The 21,295-nt window shown below is 44.6% G+C and overlaps 1 protein-coding gene across 2 annotated transcripts in view; it reads left to right on the top strand.

Moving 5' to 3' along the window:
• LOC311497314 (TGF-beta receptor type-2-like) overlaps nucleotides 1-21,039 on the top strand; it is a 42,044-nt gene extending 21,005 nt beyond the window's left edge. For both annotated transcript variants that reach the window (XM_084557579.1, XM_084557578.1), the window contains 7 exons: nucleotides 7,164-7,459; nucleotides 7,545-7,793; nucleotides 7,897-8,010; nucleotides 8,921-9,058; nucleotides 11,616-11,757; nucleotides 18,383-18,510; nucleotides 19,903-21,039. In XM_084557579.1, the coding sequence (XP_084413705.1) occupies nucleotides 7,164-7,459; nucleotides 7,545-7,793; nucleotides 7,897-8,010; nucleotides 8,921-9,058; nucleotides 11,616-11,757; nucleotides 18,383-18,510; nucleotides 19,903-20,163 (1,328 nt within the window). In that variant the 3' untranslated portion in view covers nucleotides 20,164-21,039. The remainder of the gene's footprint in view (nucleotides 1-7,163; nucleotides 7,460-7,544; nucleotides 7,794-7,896; nucleotides 8,011-8,920; nucleotides 9,059-11,615; nucleotides 11,758-18,382; nucleotides 18,511-19,902) is intronic.
• The last annotated feature ends 256 nt before the right edge of the window (nucleotides 21,040-21,295 follow it).

The following is a 21,295-nucleotide window of genomic DNA, read 5'->3' as shown; positions in this document are numbered from 1 at the left end:
TTGTTTGTTTGTTGGGCCGCTGCCATGGCTTATTCCTCTGCAAATGCCTCGCATTGTTCCTCCCCTGCATTACATTCTTGTGACATGCTTGCAATAGTGTTGTTGTGCGCGCGGTTTATTGCCTGAGAGTCACACTTGTGGGTTCTCATGTGTGACAGTGAATGGGTTTGTACGATCAAACATGTGTTGGAAATGTCACAGTGAGGGAGTGAACATTATTATCCCACAGCCGTGAACACTGGCCGGGCTTGTTGGGTGTTGATCGACAGCTCAGCAAGATGCCAGTCATATGTTAATCAGACAGGGACAGACGGGGAGATGTATCAAGGCTCCATCTGATAAGATGGAACAATAATAATAATAGTAAATCATAGCTGCTGTTCTTCAAAGCTGCTCAACGTGGGAGACACAGCTGTGTCAAGTTTACAGATGTACTATGAGGCAATCGCCTTGATAATCCATCACAGAGAAAGAAATGTAGCTTTTAAAGTTATTTTTCTAACTTTGATTGAAATAATTAAAGTACTGTATGCAAATTGTGGACTATATAACTTAAGGATGAATGCACAGACAATTCATCAAGGCATTTAGCCTCTTTGGGTTTGTTGTTTTGATTTCAGGACGTGCAACTTTACTGTTTTTGTTCATTCTCTTCAACCGCAAGCTAACCCCACTATCTGCCCAACACTGAAAAATTAGGTCAATGTCTACAGCTATCTTCTGAATATAGTATAGGTTTTGGCAAGTAAAGAGCTTCTTACATCGATCAGCCACAACATTAAGACCACTGACAGGAGAAGTAAATGACATTGACCATCTTGTGACAATACAATGTTCTGCTTTTGGACCTGGCATTCATTCATGTGGACGTTACTTAGACATGTAGCGCCCACCTAGACCAGACCAAGGACCCCCAACCCAATGTCACTCCTTGATAGATGCGGCCTGACACAGGCACACACACAAAAACACTTCAGGAACAACTAAAAAAAACACGAAGAACAGCACAAGGTGTTGACCTGGCCTCCAAATTCACTAGATCTCCAAACTGATCAAGTGTCTGTGGGATGATCCACAGAGGCCCCTCCCCTCAACCCATAGGACCCAAAGGCCCCCACTAACAACATTCTGTTCCCAGACACCACAGGACACAGAAGACTCGTGTCCATTCTCTGATGAGTCACAACTGTTTTGGACTACACAATATTAGGAAGGGAAGGTGGTCATAATGTTATGACTGATCGAGGTATGTTGTCACACGATGTTGTCGGTGACCGAAAAAGAACTAGAGCGATAGCGCAAAGTGTGCTAGACTAGTCAGGGTGACAGAAACAACAAACACCAGTCTTAACGCTGATTCATGTGTGCAATGATGTGTAACCTGTTATGTCAAAGTAGTTACAGCTTCAGGCGTCAAAGAAAGCGAGGGAAAAAGAAGACAATTCATCTTTTAACCACTAATTTCATACGTTTCAATAAAAAATGGTATAATATAAAGGTCAAGGAAAGCTACAGAGACACATACTGTAGCTGCAGGAAACCATGTTTTGGCCAGACGACTTGGGAAACCTCTTCCTCGGACGAACCTTAAAGCATATTTACAAAGCTGGTATGTTTCAAGTTACAGGTTTGATTTGAGAGTGAACTATTTCGGATGGTAGGGGGAAAAAAATCCTTTTTGAGATTGTCTCCATGTGTACATTATAACATGGTTTTAAATCAGTTTAGAAAACTGTGGTCTTGCTGTAGTGTGTAATCTTTCAGCGTTCAGACAGTTGAAACGTACACAAAATCAAAACGACACTTTTTTTCACGTCTAACCGCATGCTTTTGTATCCTGGTTTTAGACATCCTGTACTTTCCCAGCCCTTGTAGCGAGGGCATAAAAAGTTATCGGTGGTAATCCCTCGTATACTCCGAGAGACCTGGACTGCTGTGACACGGCAGTTGTTTCAAATTAAGATCGTGTAAAAATGATTGAGAGCAGACGATCACCGCCTTTCAGTCAGAATCAGTTACACATGTGTTTTGGCGCTCGGGAACTAATTTCGGGCATTGATGCCGCTGCCTTGTCACAGTAACATGCTATTTGTTTCTAGCGCTGTATTTACAGCTGTGCTCTTGTGAAAGTCAGTTGTACAGGCTTGGAGGCTTTCTACATTATGACATGAAGGGGAGAACTAATTCATTTCTGACATGGATTCCTGTACTCATGCAGTCAGGGTTGTGGCACAGATGTCGGCTGATCTCTTCCAAGGGTTTCACGGGCTATTTTGGCATTGCTCGCGATGAATGCGGTTTTCCTCACGGCGCGGGGATTTTTGATGCCAATTGGGCGTTTCTATTTTGACGATGAAGAAGGGGAAGAAGAGATAAACATCGGGAAAGGGGAAAAATTGAGTGCAATGACTTCTCGATGCAGCCCGCAAAGAGGAAGAGGAGAAGATGTGCTCTGTACCAGGATGTGCCTTTTATTCATATTTTTACAGTTCCTCCTTCACTGTGGAATCTTGGCATGCCATCAGTGAGTACGGCGGTCGTTCAGTCGCAGAGCAGGCCACTTTATAGACAAAATGACTCAAACAGGCCAGCTCTTTTAGATGCAGGAAAGGAGGAAATGGAGGAAAAGGAGAAGAGTCCCGTTTGCCGGGATGGAGAACATCTCGATGGGCTGAGGAAGTCGATGGACAGGCGCAAACCAAGCAGAGGAGGAGAGATGTTTGAGGGAAGAGACAGGGAGCTGGAGAGATATGAGGCATGTTTATGAAGCAGTCCGGTTGTAAAAGCAGCGCTGTTACCATAACAAGTAAATAGTGAGCGTGATATTCACTTTTAGTCGGTGTTACTACCCTGCCTGTGGTTGGATTCCTCCACGCTCCACCATAATATGTTACCGGGCTGGATAAAGGCAGGTTATTTATATACATTACGAGGGTTCAAACTCTACTGGATTCAACTAGATCTGATTATATGACCAATATGACCATTAAATTCAGTTGTTTTTCTTTTATGGCTTGTGTGGACATCCATTATCCCATCAAGGAACTCTAATACATGGCTGTCACATAAGAATGGTCGTCAGAAATAACAGAAATAACAGAAATAACGTCATTCCCCGAGGCTGATATCAGTGTATCTGGGCATTTTGGCTTTCTGTCAGTTTGACAGATTGTTGAACTAATACCTTCAGCTGTATCGTACTAGTTGTATTCTGGGAGTTAGGGTAATGAAATTGCCTTGCATAATTAAGCTCAGAAGGGCCCATACATGAACATTTCGTCCTAATCCCTCCAGATATGGTAAGAGCCATGTGTTCCACAGTTGAAGCTGCAAAATTGCTGCAAGATACTTTGAGGAATCAGTCCAACGTGCTCTGCAGGAAATGTCAGTGCTTTTAATTTCCAAATGTGCAAATGTATGTAAAACTTATTTTACACTATTCATTGTCATGCATATCAAAATCAGCTTTACGGGGAACTGTCACAGAGCCACTATATCAGCATCTTATCAGCTCCGAGCTCTTACTTAGAGACGTCACCATAAACTTATCACTGGCTAAACATTACCTCACGTTATTGTAGTTATCTTATCACAGTGTTTTGCCACATGTGCCCCAAGAACAGGAAAGCACCACATGCTTCGCCGTGACAAAAATTCAATCATCTGACTCTGATTGATGCACAGCCTTCGTTTTTCCATGTTCCTCCGTGTAAACAAAATCTCCAGCTCCGAATGGAAATGATCAAGTCAGCATGAGCGCCGGTTCAAACGCTGGCGTGGTAGAGACGAACTGGCACGGTGTAGGCCTGTTGGACGCGTGCTTCAGCCTCCTCTGTGTTTATAATGGCTACCATCGATCTGGCCATCACCTGCTTCAAACATGAAATCATGTCTGGTTCCGTCGTTTTCCGAAGAAAGGAGTTCCTTTCTGTAATATGCGACTTGTGACTGAACAAACCGTTTTGAGGAGTCCAAGTAATTAACCGTTAAATGTGTGAGTCAGAGATGGCAGCGTTCAAGATCCCTGAATTCGCAACGGTACACACACACACACACACACACACATTGATGACGTGAGTAGGAATCGGAGGCCCGAGGCGGGGATCTCTCTATTAGTCGGAATGATGTGTTAAACCTCTTGGAGCAATGCTCTGGCATCCTGATTGGAAAAGGCAACATGAGTCCTATTACCGGTTTATCTTGGCACCGCCTGATTGGCCGTGTTCCTACCTCAAATACACACCCTAATCATGGCAGCAAGACAGCAAGGAAATAATCATAAAAACCCCAAAAACCTCAAAGCAATCCTAAAACCCTTAAAGCTTACACACACACGTACATCCACATGGAATTTGAGTCGAAGTGTCTGACTGTCTGGCAGCCGTTTTTGCAAAACATTTTGCTGGTGAACTTTTGAAGTTGCCTGCAGTCTGGAAAGATAAAAAACTGCATGTGTGTTCAAACTGTTTGATTCATTACCTCGGCGGTTTTGCCCAAAGCAATCTGAGCAAGATTTACTACTTCGTCCTCACACACACACACACACGCGCACAAAATGAAGATATTATTCATCATGAAGAGAAAGTGAGTTTAAGGAGTGGGAATCAGACAGCTTAAAGTGTGCAAATTAGACAGGTAATGACGGTGTATACGCTGCAGTTAAACATAATAAACAAAAAGGTAAAACCTCCTTGGACTTGCACGACTGATGCAGCAGACTTCAATTTTTTTCTGTGTAGTGGTTCAGTCTTTGCTACTTCACGGCACCTTTGCAAATTAAACTAGCTATTAAAATACTAAAACATGCTTTTTGACTGATTACGGCTCAGTTCAAACTGCGAGAACTCTCAAATGAAGGCTGCGAGAACAAATTAACGTAACTGAGTTTAATGCCTTCAAACTTACCTAACAGCTTTTACTCGGTTACTTCAGTTCTCTGTGATTTAATGATTAAGAAAGACCCCTGAGTACCATTAGCTAGCCTGTATTAGCATCAGCTTGCAAGCTAGTTAAATTAAAAACAGTTGTGGCTAAGTAGCTTGCTAATGTATTTATGTAATGGTAGTGTATTTATAGTGACTGCCATTGTTTTCAGGCGTGCTAGCCAGCTGTAGTCCTCTAGATTGCCCCACACATGATGAGCCATGGATTATCAATTCAGAAAGTTGCACCTCCATTTTCCTGTCAAATCCTGCTCCCTCAGGTTTGGCCACATGGAGCATGGGCGTTAGCCCTCAGGAAATGGGCACTGGGCTGAGTGGCAGTTTTAATACAGTGGTCTAACTGGTAATGTGCATGCTTTATGAGTGCATATCTTTGAAGGTGCGTGCAACATCTGGGTACTTCAAGGCAGATTGCAGTAATGCGACAGCGTTGCCAGATACAGCAAATGGTTTCCAGCCCGAAAGCTGTTCAAAAACCACCAAAATACAAGACTAATGTTTTGTTTGCTATTTCAACCACATGGATTATTCACTAGTTTAGGGTAGACTTTCATAAAAAGCGATGCAGCTGAGACAAAGAAATCATACAAGCATGCAGCAGCAGCAGCCACCCACAACAACTCCTACCCCTACTAACTACTACAAAGTCATTTGATGACGTCATGTAGTCCACTGATAGTAGAATTTGTAAGAAGAACCTTTGCAGAGGAGGCTATGCTCTCTTCAGCAGTCTGAGTGACTGAGGGAGTAATGCACTTTGGTTCAAATCCGCATTAAAAAGTAATTTAAAAAATGCCAAAAAGATCCATAACCAGCACAAATCTATATTTAACCACAAAACAAGATTCAAGTAGAAAAGTCGATGCAGAGTGGTGCTCTTTCAGCTCAATAGTCAGACCTTGGTCCGAGAACCTACAGCCTGCCACTGTGGCAACTTCACTCTGGAGGGTAATGTACCCTTGAGACACTGAGTGAGACACTCTTTGAAAAGCTGCCCAGCCAGAGCAGACCAGGCCGGGACGGGCCAAGTCTATGCAGACAGTCCTTCAACTGTTCTCTCGCCGCCGCTGCAGTTCTGAGGGTTGGCTGCCGTTCTGGCCGGACTGGCAGTCAAATTCAGAGGATCTAGTTAATGCTATAGCTCAGTAAGCTGTAGAGGCAGCTCACTCACTTTTGGCAGTGTCCACTGTAGATCTATTGACTGAGAATAGAGTCAGCTCCCTCCCTACTAAGATCACAAACCAAAAGATACAGGGCCTATAAATATATTTTATGCTCATTGTTAAGAGGGAATGTGCAAGATTTACAGCGCTCCGTGGAGCCAGGGCCAGCATGATGTTTTCATATCACAGGCTTAAAGGGTGATTACCCTGTGGTGGCCTAGCTCGTGCAGGGCTGTTAGTGTACGAGCGTGGAAGGCAGCAGCGTGCTGGTTTTTCATGCAAATTAGTGGCAGACACAAATTAAAATGAGTTGTCAAAAAGTCCATCTTCATGCCACTGCCTTCACTTAGTGTTGCTTTTCCTTGGACTCCTGCTTCTTTCTTAAAAATGTGTTGACAGTAATACGTACGGGGCTCCTGATTGTTCATGCATGTCAAGGGAGAAATTCAGCTGACGCACAAAAAGAAAGAACTGAAAAAAGAAATGAAACTGCCATTATTTAGATTTCAACGAAATTTTCTTCTTCTCTGGTAAATGCTAACCAACATTGCAGCCGAGGGCATTTTTTATGAAGAAGGCACTCGAGATGCTGACTGTGCATTAACAGTCTTTTAACTAGTCAAAAATGGTTGCTTCTACTACTCCTGTTGTTCAGCAGTAGCTTTGTAGCCGTGTCAGCGGTTACAAGCACATCTACATCCGCCCACCTTGGCTTCAGATAAGGCAAGTCAAACACGGCGCAGTCCTGTAGGCGTGACAACAAACTATTTTGACTCACTCTTAGTGTTGTTCAACCACATTCAGCACATGCCACATTATAAGCCTCTTCGTAGCTGGCTTTCATGACGATTTCAAAGTGATTCTTAATGTCATCAACAACCCACAAGTAGTTCAGCTTTTAGATGGGGAATTTTTATATCTTACATCTAGTAGCTAAATACTCATTTGGCATACCCTCCACTATAGACTATACACTTCATCAGGTGCCTTCATACTCTTGCATTCCTCATACTCTCCAACTTCTTATAATTTTCATCCTTTTTTTGTTTTTTCCCAGCTGTGGAAACAGATCCAGATGACCCCTTGTTGTCAGTGGTCCTGGTGAGCCTGCTGCCTATGCTGGTGATGGGGATAATGCTTGTCGGAATATTCTACTTTTACCGAATTCATCACCAACGTCAGCTCCAAAAGTGGGAGAACAGCATTAAGAAGCGCAAGCCAATACCCAACGGGCTGGACTGCAGCGACGCCTGCGCCATTATGATGGACGACGACAGGTCAGACAGCAGCTCGACCCACGCCAACAACCTCAACCACAACACAGAGCCGCTGAACATAGAGCTGGACCTGCTGGTATGCACAAAGTCATTTCAGAGTTGTTCTGTGCAGCCGTTCTGCTGCTAACGCAAACTCTAACTAGAATCTTTTGATGTCCCAGGTGGGGAAGGGCCGCTTTGCTCAGGTGTACAAAGCTAAACTGAAGCAGACCACCTCGGATCAGTTTGAAACGGTGGCCGTGAAGATCTTCCCCTATGAGGAGTACGCTTCCTGGAAGAACGAAAAGGACATCTTCTCCAACACGGACCTCCGACACGAGAACATCCTCCACTTCCTGACAGCTGAGGAGAGGAAGGTGGAGAAACAGTACTGGCTCATCACTGCTTTCCACCCCGGGGGAAATCTACAGGTGAGAGCATCACTGTTCAGTTGCACAGCATGAGTGGACCAGTATGAATTCCTGGTGTAAATTGTATTCATGCTTCTAATCCTACCATCCCTCTTGCCTCTAGGAGTACCTGACACGTCATGTGATCAGCTGGGAGGAGCTACATGTACTGAGCAGCTCTCTGGCCCGAGGTGTCGCCCACCTCCACAGTGACCGCCTTCCCTGTGGACGCTTTAAGGTGCGGCTTTGTAATTGACAGCTGACAGTGACAGAAATCTATATTAGCTATAATCACATCATATTCAATTCAATTACACCGATCAGCCACAACATTAAAACCACTGACAGGAGTAGTAAATAACATTGACCATCTTGTGACAATTCAGTGTTCTGCTGGGAAACTTTTGGACCTGGCATTCATTGGTGTGGATGTTACTTAGACATGTAGCACCCACCTAGACCAGACCAGGCACCCCCACCCCGTAGCAATGACGCTCCTTGATGGCAGCAGCCATCCCCAGCAGGATGCAGCCTGACACAGGCACACACACAAAAACAGTTTAAGAACAACTAAAAAACATGAAGAACAGCACAAGGTGTTGACCTGGCCTCTAAATTCACTAGATCCCAAACTGATTAAATATCTGTGGGATGATCCACAGAGGCCCCTCCCCCTCAAAGGCCCCCACTAACAACATTTTGTCACCAGACACCACAGGACACCCTCAGAAGGCCCATGTCCATTCTCTGATGAGTGACAACTTTTTCTGGAGGCACAAGGGAGACCTACACTACATTAGGAATAGGTCATAATGTTATGGCTGATCGGTGTAAAGTTAACATGATCAAAATCTGAATCAGAGCATAACAATGATCATTTCAGATTTCCTTGAAGCAGCGCTCAGGTGAAAATCGGGAGACTGGTTCAAGTTAATAAATCAGCTTTTGTTCACCATTCTTACTTATCACAAATATGGCTGAACCACAGTTTTCCAGTAAAATATACTGCATAATCGGTACCTTGTCTCAGTAGTGAAATAGGTATTCTGAACAAAGGGCATCAAATCAGACTAAGGTTTTCTAAAGGGGATCACTTGATATTAATTCATTTTGACCCAAACTCAAATCATCCTCTGTCGCGTCTGAAGGTGCCGATCGTCCACCGAGACCTGAAGAGCTCCAACATCCTGGTGAAGAATGACCTGACGTGTTGCGTGTGTGACTTTGGCCTGGGACTCTGTCTGGACAGCAGCCTATCAGTGGATGAGCTCGCCAACAGTGGACAGGTCAGACAGAATTTGGTATCCCAGTAGTGTTATGTTGAATGTATTATGTATTTAATTCCTCTTACGTAAAGTAGATCAGCATTATGAGCAATATTTGTGTAAATGGCTACAGCCCTTGTGTTCAAACTTGGTTATATGTTGACTATGTTGAAGCTGTAGGCTTAAAGAGAAGGCTGATTATCCGCAGTTACGGTAACTCTCTCTCTACGCAAAAGCTTCGATGTGGTTTATGGTGAGGAATGAGCTTGCCGTGTTTGTTTTCCTTCCCACTCCATAACTCCTTCTCTTGAGAGCGTGTTTTAAATGGGATACTACTGTGTTTGCTGACGGAAGAAAGAAATCTTACAGACAGACGGGTAATCAAGGGATAGAGGGAGAGGTAAAAGGCTTTGTTGTGACATGCAAGCTCTTCAGTGCCACTCATGACTCCCAGTCCTCTCTCAGTCTATCAGCGGGGCCGTGTCTTTCATGTGTAAAGATAAAGCGTACGATTCATCTCCCCGTCTCCTTGCCCGTGTACACCAGGCCGTATAATCGCGTCTTTTAGTTCCCCCGTGCTGTATGTGTCATCGTTTGATCCAATCACAAGTCCACACGCTGTCACTGTGTGTTCCATTCATATTTGGAACCTGGAAATTCCCAGTTCTTTGTGTGTGTGTTCACGTGGTCCACCGATTCTTTAGCGATGCATAAAAAATGTCGCCCGCCAATCAGTAGTCAGCAGTATTTTTGCATACCCAGTAAGCTTGTCTGACTCTCTGTTAAACCACAAAGGACTTTCGATAGTTTTAGGGTTACGCAATGACGAATTTGTTGCTTTAACCATGCACATTAATAGGGCTTAGACCAAATTAAAATGCCACAAGCCAACAGCAGCGCTTATCACGAGTAGCATTTACTGGCATGGGTTTTCCTGACGGTAAAATGCTGATTGAAAACATTATTCATGGAAAGGCGTTCCACATATCTGCTGCTGCTTCCTGCTCGTACAATACCTGTGGCAGAAAGAAGAGTCAGGTGGCTTCAGACATCTTTACAAGATCCAAAATGGAGTCGTAGCCGGAGAACAGGAACTTGAGACTTTGACAAATAATTGATAATACAAATGAAAGCTTCACACTGGGATGAAGATCAGCACCTCCAAGTCTGAGGCCACGGTCCTCAGTTGGAAAAGGGTGGATTGCCCACTCTGGGTCTGGGAGGAGGTCCTGCCTCAAGTGGAGGAGTTCAGGTATCTCGGGGTCTTGTTCACGAGTGAGGGAAGGAGGGAGCGGGAGATCGACAGGCGGATCGGAGCGGCATCTGCAGTGATGCTTAACCGGTCGGTCGTGGTGAAGAGAGAGCTAAGCCGAAAGGCAAAGCTCTCAATTTAACGGTCGATCTACGTTCCAATCCTCACCTATGGTCATGAACTTTGGGTAATGACCGAAAGATCAAGATCGCGAATACAAGCGGCCCGAAATGAGTTTTCTTCGCAGGGTGGCTGGGCTCAGCCTTAGAGATAGGGTACGGAGTTCGGACATACGGGAGGAGCTCAGAGTAGAGCCGCTGCTCCTCCACGTCGAGAGGAGTCAGTTGAGGTGGCTAGGGCATCTGGTAAGGATGCCTCCCGGACACCTCCTGGGAGAGGTGTTTTGGGCATGTCCCATCGGAAGGAGACCTCGGGGCCGACCCAGGACACGATGGAGGGATTATATCTCTCGTCTGGCCTGGGATCGCCTGGGGGTTCCTCCGGAGGAGCTGGCTGAAGAGAGGTGGCTGGAAGTACTTTTACTGCAGCTGAAAGAAAGCATCATGCTGACAAACCCAGTATTTTCTATTGCGACTAAAAGTCCAATTCAATGATTTAAAAGAAATATTGTGTTGAATTTTCATAGCCTGCCAGACTCAGTTCTTATCAGAATATGAGTCACGCCATTTGGATTTCATTATGGGGCGTGTTTCAGCTGATTCAGAGCACAATAAAAAATCTCGGATTAGATAGTCCTGCAACCAATCAGATCCATTTAGTTGTAAACATATTTAACTCCACTGAGCACAAGCCAGAGCAGTTTAACTTCCCAACGGAGAGACTCCAGACCAGATTTCTGCTTTGAAACATCTTTGGATGGGGGGTGGGTGGGGTGGGGTTCGTCTGGCTTCCCGGATTGAAGAATCTGGTCATGTGTTATGTGTAGGCATTATAGGAAATCTACAGACAAAAATAGTATGTATGTTTCTCACTTCCCCTGTTTAGTTTTTTTTTCGTCCTAATTTGGAATGAATTTGTCTTGAGTTAGGACGTGCTCGTTGTGACTAGTTTATTTGAAACTAACTTGGCAAACTCTGGTTGTCTAGGACTTTTCATTCATAGAACCGAAACAGAAACACTGTCAAAAAGCCGTGACATGGAAATAGTGTAGTTTTTTGCCGTGCATGATTTCTAATACGTGGGTGTTATTCCTGTTATTTTTCTTTAATCTGGTTGCACAATTTAAGAGTGTCCCTGTGCTCACTAGAGAGCAGCTGTGTACGTGCCTGTGTCCGTCAACCCTCTGCCTCTGCCTCTGTCTTGCAGGTGGGCACCGCGCGCTACATGGCCCCCGAGGTGCTGGAGGCCCGGCTGAATCTGGAGAACATCGAGTCGTTCAAGCAGACGGACATTTACTCCATGGCCCTGGTGCTGTGGGAGATGACGTCGCGGTGTGAAGCCATTGGAGGTCAGTACACACAAACACAGCAGGGCCCTGTTTTTTTTTTTTTTAGTCTGTGGGATGGATGAGGTAATGTGCACACACGGTATAAAACAAATCTGCTGAGGTGATGGGTCAGCCCTTAAGTAGGCTCTACAGTGACAACACATGCGGTGAGGGTCGGGTTATCACAACAGTGATGACGTCATCGTGTACAGTGCAGGTTTTTGTTAAGTATTAACAGCATGTTGCATTTGGCTCTGTTGTATTCATTATGACTCTGATTATGTTTTACTTTCTTATACGAATGTCTTTACAACAAGTGATTGGATTATATAAGGTTATTTTTTCATAATGTGTATAATATTTGGGAGAGTATAAATTATTGCATGTACACAACAATAAGATATTACTGAAGAGAGATCCGTGTTGCCTTCAGTTGCTTCCACATGGAGTGGAAAAGTAAAGCGCTTTCTTTTAGCATTTTCAACTTCAAATATAAGATATATGTTGATACAGGTCCAACAAATGTTAAGAGATTTATTCATTCAGTGTGTTGTTTGACCCTTTTTGAAAGCAAGAGTTTACACCGATCAGGCATAACATTATGACCACTTGCAGGAGAAGTAAATAACATTGACAGTCTTGTGACAATTCAGTGTTCTGCTGGGAAACCTTTAGACCTGGCATTCATTCATGTGGATGTTACTTAGACATGTAGCACCCACCTAGACCAGACCAGGCACCCCCACCCCGTAGCAATGACACTCCTTGATGGCAGCAGCCATCCCCAGCAGGATGCAGCCTGACACAAAAAAAAAGGAACAACTCAATCCCAAACTGATCAAGTATCTGTGAGATGATCCTCAGAGGTCCCTCCCCTCAACCCAAAGGACCCGAAGCCTAACCATAACCCTAACCCTAACCCTAACCCACTAACAACATCCTGTTGCCAGACACCACAGGACACCCTCAGAAGGCCCATGTCCATTCTCTGATGAGTCACAACTATTTTGGAGGCACAAGGGAGATCTACACAATATGAGGAACGTGGTCATAATGATATGCCTGATCAGTGTATTGCTTTAAAAAGTGGGGCATTGCTTGTCAGACATCTGGAAACAGGGAGAAACATTAATGAAAAGTTGTTGTAACAAAAAACACCTCAGTGTAAAAGCAGGTAAATCCTAAAATAGCCATAAATCTGAACAAAAGCCACCTTAAAACATGAAGCACGAGGAAAACCAAACTGGATATCATGACTCTGTATCGTGACACTGGTGATTTTGGAAAATTACAAACATTGGAGATCCCTGTATTGTGATTTTTTTTGTTGACAAAGATTAGGGAGTTATATAGAAAGTGGTTTGAGACTATAAAAACCCATATGGATCATTTCCTTCTTGAGAGTAGAAGATACTTTCAAATCAAATGTAAAACTAATAAGAATGAGAATGAGATGTTTTTGTTTGTTTTTTGTTTTTACCTGCATTAACAGTACGTGTGGTTTCTGAGCACTGCCCGTCTGTGTGCGTGTGTGACCTAGATAGTGCAGACAGTAGATTCAGGTCTACTGTTTCCTGTTGTGCAGAGGCGGAGGGTTTATATGTCAGCGGGGAGGCTGATGGTCTTTTCTGTCAGACTGAACCTAGATTTCAGCTCCAGGTCTGCGGCAGGAATCTGAGGAATGTCTGATGTGTGAGGGAGACAATCTGAACTCTGCCGCTGCCCTTCTTTGGGCAGGAAATCAGGGGGAGAAGAGAGAGCTGGAGTGGATACTGTACCTGCTTAAGCTGGCTGCGAGTGTGCAGTGTGTTTGTGTTCACAAGGGCTGAAACGTGAAAATGGAAGAGGAGGACTTCTTTCATTCTCAGACTGGAGCTCACACACACACACACATCTGTCTGGATGCTACAAGTCTGCTTCATGCTTGTCATGTTAAAATCAGATACTCTTGTGGTGGAGGCGTAAACTTTACTAGTGTGTTTTGCATTTAAATGCATTGTTCTGTTACTTGAACCGGACGTCCTGGAATGCATTTCACCGTCTCTCAGGCACCTTAATCAACCCCCCCCTTCACCCCGACAGCTCTCGGCTTTGTTTCAAGTCCTGTCCGACCATATTCAGTCTTTACTGATACTAGTAGAAAGAAAGTGACGCGTCTTTTCCACAGAAGTGATCTGCGTCAGCCTTTGGGTCCTCTACGACCCTTGGACAGCTCAGCCGTTCCACGCTTGACTGCAAACCTTCCAAGTGCAAATTCAAATTGAGAACACTTTATTTGTCCCTGATGGGCAATGAAAAGGCACAGAGAGCAGCAGCGTGGACCTGAAACACACAGGACATACAGATGTGCAAATTGCAATACAGGAGTCCACCGCGTCCAGCGCTTACGTGCAGTCAAGTTACAAAGAGGAAAACCATCTGTTGAGGGACGGAGCATCAGTACGATGCTGGAGCAGGGAGGGGTCAGAGTTCGGGAGGTGGACTGCCGTGGTGACAAAGGTGGCCCTCGTCCTTTGTGTCCTACAACCTGGACAATGGGAGTGCAGGATGCGTGAGGGATCTCGTAGGAGCCTGTGAGCAGCTTGGATAAAAAAATGCCGAAGGTCACGGTCTCATGAAAGGCAATTCTGGCGTCCCCAAAACCAGACACCCCAGCTGCTGCTCAAGATGCTGTCCATGGAAATAAATCACAAACAGAATCTGTTGACAAGGGAAAACTTTGACAGAGGCCAGCACCAAATTAGTTTCGGCTGAACTTCTTTTTTTTTTTTTTTTTTTTTTACAATGCAGTTGTGCTACAAAGGAATCATCTCGCAGTTAATATGCTCGTGAAGCCAAGCCTCCTCGCTTTCCAAAAACCTCCTCGGTCTCGGGTTTGAAATCTCAGACTGGACCTCACAAGCGTAGCAGCGCACGCACCACTACAACTTCGACGGTGTTTTTTGTTTTTTTTGTTTTGTTTTTTTCCGACCTGCTCTCATGAGAGTAGAGAGGGAGTCTCTGCAGCACGACTCATTCCCTCTGCCTCGTTGGCCCTTTCTAGACAGTCTGAGACATTTAGAATAAGACAGACACATTCCAACATGTGTGTGCGTGTTTATTTCAGAGAGAGAGAGAGAGAGGCGCTTAGAGACAGAGGAAGAGCGATAGAGGTACGAGACAGACACCCTCATCCACCCCTGTTTTTATGTCTCAGTCTGAGATTGTGTGTATATAGCCTATTTGTGTGTTTGTCTTTCTTCTGTTCCCACCGCAACAACAGGGGCCCAAGCGGTGGATCTGAAATACTAACCCTGCTCTGGAGTTGTTGTTGTGGTCCGTTATAGCACATTCTCTGTTTGTCCCTGAGCATTTTATTTACATATCCTGAATTAGCCCTGCAGGGTGAGGCAAGGCCTGCATGTTCTGTTTGAGCTGAGGGGTTATGCAGGGTAAATGGAGCGGGGCAAAGAGTTTGCAGCGCGCCAAGCAAAAAGCCTTGTGGCGCATGAAGTGAGACGGCCATTGGCAACAGCTGCTGAGAGGCTGATGGTCATGCCCTGCTGGGGCAAGTGCCGAAGAGCAAGAGGGGGTAACAAGAATTGTTCTAGTTCAGCATTTTCAGACATATGCTGCCTTGCTGAAGAAAGTGTCATGCAATTTTATGTACACACTGATCACGTGATAACATTATGACCACCTTCCTAATATTGTGTAGGCCTCCCTTGTGCCTCCAAAACAGTTGTGACTCATCAGAGAATGGACATGGGCCTTCTGAGGGTGTCCTGTGGTGTCTGGTAACAGGATGTTGTCAGTGGGGGGCGTTTGGGTCCTTAACAGGGGAGGGGCCATTAACAGGTGTCCACCTGGTGCCAACAGTGTGTGACACGCTTGGTGTGTCGCAGCCCTTTAATGTAGAAAGACCTTAAAATACAGTGCATTCATACATGCATTCAAGGAAACCTAACAAATTAAAAAACACATGCTGGCTGCTGATGACTCAAGTTTAAAGATAAATGCCAAGTGCATAAATATAACTCTGTTCACTGGTCTGTTGCGAAACAATCCTCCGGCCTTCCCTCCATCTATGCTTTTACAGCACCAGCAGCACTGACATTGACCTTTCGCCCTCAGCCTAATGTGCTAACCACAGAGCTGCCACAAGTATTCAGCCCACACATTTCTCTAAAATATGGACAGACGCTTTGTTAGGATGGGGTTTTGATGCCCGTGTGGTTTGTGCAGGTTTATTTATTTTGTGATTTGCAACACATCAGTATCTGAGGTCTTAAGGGCAAGCGAGGAGCTGTGTGCAGACAGACAGCGGCCAGCGTCGAGGGTTTCTGCTAACCTCCGGGATAATAAAAAAAGGTTTCAGACAGATAATCTGAAAAGGAAACTGTCGTAAAGTGCTTTCCGCCCCTTACATTGGATATACCGGGGTTTTTACTGGGGGCCCCAGACAGCTTTGGGAAAATGAGGCTGAGACTCTGGTTGCAGTCCGTTGTGAAATCTGTCCTCAAACCACGGACGAAATTCTTGTCATAGCTCTCAAATGTACATACACCTTATGTAGACTGTTGACAGTCATGATGTCTCATTCTTAGAAACATGTGGACAAGTGTATAAAAGCCAGTAATGGACCGTGAAATTAGACCTTTTCCACTTGTAGATGTCTTCAGGTTTAGAAAGCACTCCACCTCTTTTTATTTCTGTTTCCAACTTTCTCATTTTAGGTCAGCCCCGTCTCTGCTGTTCTCCGTTTCAGCTGTATCCATTCCAGGAAAATGTGTGGTATTTATACCAGCTCCGCAGCAGGAGATCTAAACAGCAGAGCACTGAGGACAATACCAGCCCTGGCACAAATAACCTCCAGGGGAATAGGTCGGGCCGGGCTGGGCCCTCTTTTAAAATACTAAAAAACGGGGGAAGTTCCACATGTCAAAACAGGAAGTGTTGGCCTGTAGAGTCAGCTTTTCTTTGCATAGTCCCAATCCCAGGCCTCCAACTTCCTGTCTGGGGGTTCTGATCCAACTTCCCCACTTCCTGCATTTGAGTACGCGGCAGCCTGACTTATAGGAAACGACACAGCTTTTCTTAGATTTCATCATACCACTGTGCTATAGCAGACCAGGGGCAGATATAGGCAGCGAAAATATTCCAGCAGCGGTTCAGGAAGCTTTAATCATAACACATGAGCATGTCCAGTGGTTATGGAATTATACATATATAGATGTATGAAATATACATAGAAAATAAAGGAAAATATGAACATCTAGCAGCTGAATCATTTCTTATATTTGGCTCGCCTGCTAAAATCACACCAGTTGCTTGCAGGATTTGTCAAATTTAATTAGCTAGATCATTTTTTCTAAGAGTTGGTTGAAAGTATAGTCTCCTGCAGAAATTTCAATTTTACGGCTGACAAATTTTGGAAAGGTTCTCTCCTAAAGGAGTGCTTAAATATACAGATTGTGGCTACATACAGTGGATGTACCAATGTCGAAAGGCAAAGGCTAAAGCTACATGCCCCATGCACAAAGTTTGCACCCCTACCCTTTCAATCATAGTAATAAAAGGAGCAGCACTGTTCTTGTTTTGTAGGACATATAACTCCTGGTCCTTCCTTCTCGTCATGGAAAGGGATTTTCACCTGTAGCCCTACAAACTCATACCATTTTTGTATTTCATTACATGTCTTAACTGTTGCTCAGTTACTTTTGAAACCTGGTTTTGGACTAGACTACTTGACCTGATTAGACTGGAATAGTTTGGGGCCACTTGGGCAGGTCTGGGTCAGATCTCAGTTCCTCGTAGGACTCATGAAGGTCCTCACTTTGAATCAATAACATAGGTGTCGAAATACTCGGTGTAAAATTTGCTTTAGTTCTTGATGCTTAAGATATTTGCACATCATCCTCTGGCTCGCACGGATAAACAAAGATGACTTTGCAGTGACGAGTGTCTCATTTCACGGCAACTGCGAGATCTTGAGAACCTTCTCTAGGGGCTGGAGACAGACTGCAGCTGTTGTGAGTTCGGTTTCATGAGGTCTGGACCCAATCCCAGAACTTTGTTTTTCATTTTTCATGGTTTCAGCGTGATGCTTCTCCCCCCACAGCTAGCCTTTCAACATGAAACAGAAAAACATACCAGAATGTGTTTCTGGTGTCCTACGGTCTGAGGTTGCGACTAATTGCTTGGTAGCGGAAGCTGATTTGTTGTTCTTAGGAGCGATCGTCGTTCAAGTGCCAGTACGGGCGTTTTCCCTCCCATGGAGACCTCATAAAAGACATTTTATTTCCCACTGTCAGCGATATTGGTGCCAGTGTACAAAGGTGACAGCTCCGGAGGAAATAACACCTCAGTGGTTTTGGGGTGGAATGATCTCATACCAGGATGCTTTCACACTTTCTAATCACACTGACTCAACAGGCTACTTGCTGCCATCTGTTTTCCTGATGTTTTTCAACCATCACATTTTCATTCAAATTTTGTGGGTTTGTTTTTGTCCGTGTACATGTTTTGACATTAAAAACTAACTTGAGAATGTCGCACAGACGACCACAGACACCATAAAAGCAAGGATGGGGTTAGATGTTTCTTCACTTGCGGCTCACATGAGCATCAGCGGTCCACGTCTGATCTGCGTGTTTGTGTCTTGCAGAGGTGAAGGACTACGAGCTGGCGTACGGATCTAAAGTGCGAGAGCACCCCTGTGTGGAGAGCATGAAGGACAACGTGCTGCGAGACAGAGGGAGACCCGAGATACCGGACAGCTGGCTCAGGCATCAGGTCAGACACCCAGCACTGCTACACTAGAAGACACAGACACTAACAATCTTAATAATCAATATTAAAGGCTGCAGTCTGCTAAAGTGTGTAATCATGGAGACATGGTTAAAATACAATGCCAGTCAAAGTTTTGGACAAACCTGCTCAGGCCAGGGTTTTTCATTGATCATTACTTTACAATAAACTCTTAAGTGCATTAGTGAAGAAACATCAAATCTCATTAGCACCATCATAGCAAAGAAGGGCAATGAGTTACCTCTGCTGCAGATGCAACGATTGTGCAACATCCAGAGTGAACTGTGTCAATAAGAGAAATCACTACACAGCTCTTCCTAGGGCACAAACGTGGATGTTTGATCACTAAGACTGTAGCTAATGTTTTATTCAATATGTTGACTGAAGGGAACATTCACAGCTTGTTGATTATTACACCCAGTGCGCCCGGTCACACTCAAAACAAGCACGTGGATATTTACCTCTTGTTCGCAGCGGGAGACTGCACACACACACAAGCTGTAAATGAACACAGCTAGCTCTCAGGACGTAGTTATTAGCTAATATTGAAACCCTGTGCCGTCACCTCCTCCGTTAATTAGCAGAGCGGCAGGAGTTTGCGCGCCTGGTCTGTAATTAAAATTGTTTAAGCAAAATAAATACGACCTCACGTTGTGTCAGAATCCTTGTCGGCCAGTCAGAGCAGTGTCCAAATCGGATTTTGGAAATTGGCGTTCGGTTTTAATGTGTGGTTCCAGTATTGCAAATACCACGCCTTAATAGCTGCAAAGAAGTTTTATTGGTAGACAGAATAAGAAGAGTCAAGGGGATGGGGTAAGGAGGGTTGAAGGAAAGACATGAAGGAGGCGGGGTGCATTGACAGATGATGGTAGAGCAACCCAGGGAGAGGAACCCTCAGGGTCTGGGCACATCCCAGGAAGCTTCGGATCATTGTCCCCACAGGTTCCTGTAATAACAGATGGAAGAGGAACAAAATAAAAGAGGGATGGGGAGGAGGGAGGTTGAGAACTGAGACGAACGGGGGGGGGGGGGTTAGGACACACCTTTATAGATGGATAAGAACAGGAGATAGAATTAAATGGGGCGTGGTCTTGTTCTTGAAGTATAATAACTTCAATTTAACCAACATTTTGTTGATTTTGATGCATTAGTGCGTCAATTTTTATTTCTTTTCTGTGATATTTCTCATGCATATCATTTTTTGGGGGGGTGGGCAAATGAGCTGTAGCTGGAGGTGCTGTTGGAGCCATTTAGAGACTTAATTTGACATGCATTAAAGACAAAACAAGTCAGAACAACACGTGTTTGGAATTGATCTAAAAAAAAAAAAAAAGATTCCTGGGTGATAAATCTGTGTTCTCTTCCTCCTCTCTGCAGGGCGTGGCAGTGATCTGTGCCACCATCACCGAGTGCTGGGACCACGACCCCGAGGCCCGCCTCACCGCCCACTGCGTGGCCGAGCGCTTCTCCGAGTTAGAGGAGGAGATGGACAAGCTGTCGAGCCGCAGCTCCTCGGCGGAGAAGATCCCCGAGGAGCTGAAGTTCCCGATAGAGGTGGAGATCCCGGAGGAGGAGGTGAAAATCTCTGAGATACAGAACATCATAGCTGTGGACTGCTCGGTGAGCGATAAGAAGTGAGAGCCGCTGAGGGTTTCTTTTTTTTTTTAATCCCCCCCTACACGACATGGGCACTTCCTCTTCTTCGACGGGACTGAGGGCAGAACTGTCGACAGTGATGTTCAGGAGCTGAGCTCTTGCAGGACTTTGAGCCAGGTTGAGTGTGAATTGAAATGTCTTACCTTGTTGTAGCCCAGTGTGGATGAACTCTGGGTGACGCTTTTGGTCTTCACCGCTTCTTAAATGCCGTAATCAGCTGAAAACAGAGCCAAAGGAAAAAAAAAATAAAAAGCCAAAGTTAACTGGAAGCTTCTCACTGAGCGTGGAGAGTCAGACGGGCTTCTCTCCGAGCAAACATGTCTCTTTTAGAGAAACAAACAAGACAATTCAGATTAAGCCAAAGATATTGGATGTGCACTTTACCATGTGATGCAGGTTTTTATCATTCATGTGTTTGTTTTTGTATTTTAACATGCTTTTACCACAAAGTGCCTTTCTGTGGTCGTTTTTGAGCCAAAAGAAAACAAATCAGCAGAGATGTTGCCTTAACACTAACGATGCTGTTGACTCCATCACGTGTGTGTGTGTCTGCGTGTGTCTGCGTGTGTGTGTGTGTGTGCGTCTGCCTTAACCTTGTTTGCCAGATAAACAAGCACAATGAACTGTACATAGAGACAATAAGTGTACATAGGAGACAAATCAGCAATAAAGGGAAAGTAATCCTACTACAGCGCTTATCTTTGACTGCAGGAGATTAAAAAGAAGTATTTTTTAAAAACAGTGTACGTTTCTGTCTATAGCAGCAGCAAACCGAGGAGAATGCCAAAGACATTTTGTCGTGTCTTGTGATGCAGTATGTGTTATATGTAAAATATTGTAAATCTCTTTTGAATTAAAGATGTTTCTGTGTACTGATTCTGTGAGTTATTCTTCGTCATTCAAACCCAAGATACAACTGTGTGCCTTCAGTGGATGAATTTGTTTCGTACATGCGTTGATATTAAGTAACTTTTCTCATGCACACTTGCATGCATTGGGTCTGCCATAGAGTAAATAACAATACAGAAATGTAGCTTTGCATAGACCGATCAGCCACAACATTATGACCGCTTAAAGCACAAGTAAATAACTTGCAGAAAAAAAAAATACAGAT

This window comes from Chelon labrosus (genome assembly GCF_963514085.1).
Source record: "Chelon labrosus genome assembly, chromosome: 12".
Taxonomy (NCBI): domain Eukaryota; kingdom Metazoa; phylum Chordata; class Actinopteri; order Mugiliformes; family Mugilidae; genus Chelon; species Chelon labrosus.
This window is presented reverse-complemented; position numbering and strand designations above follow the sequence as displayed.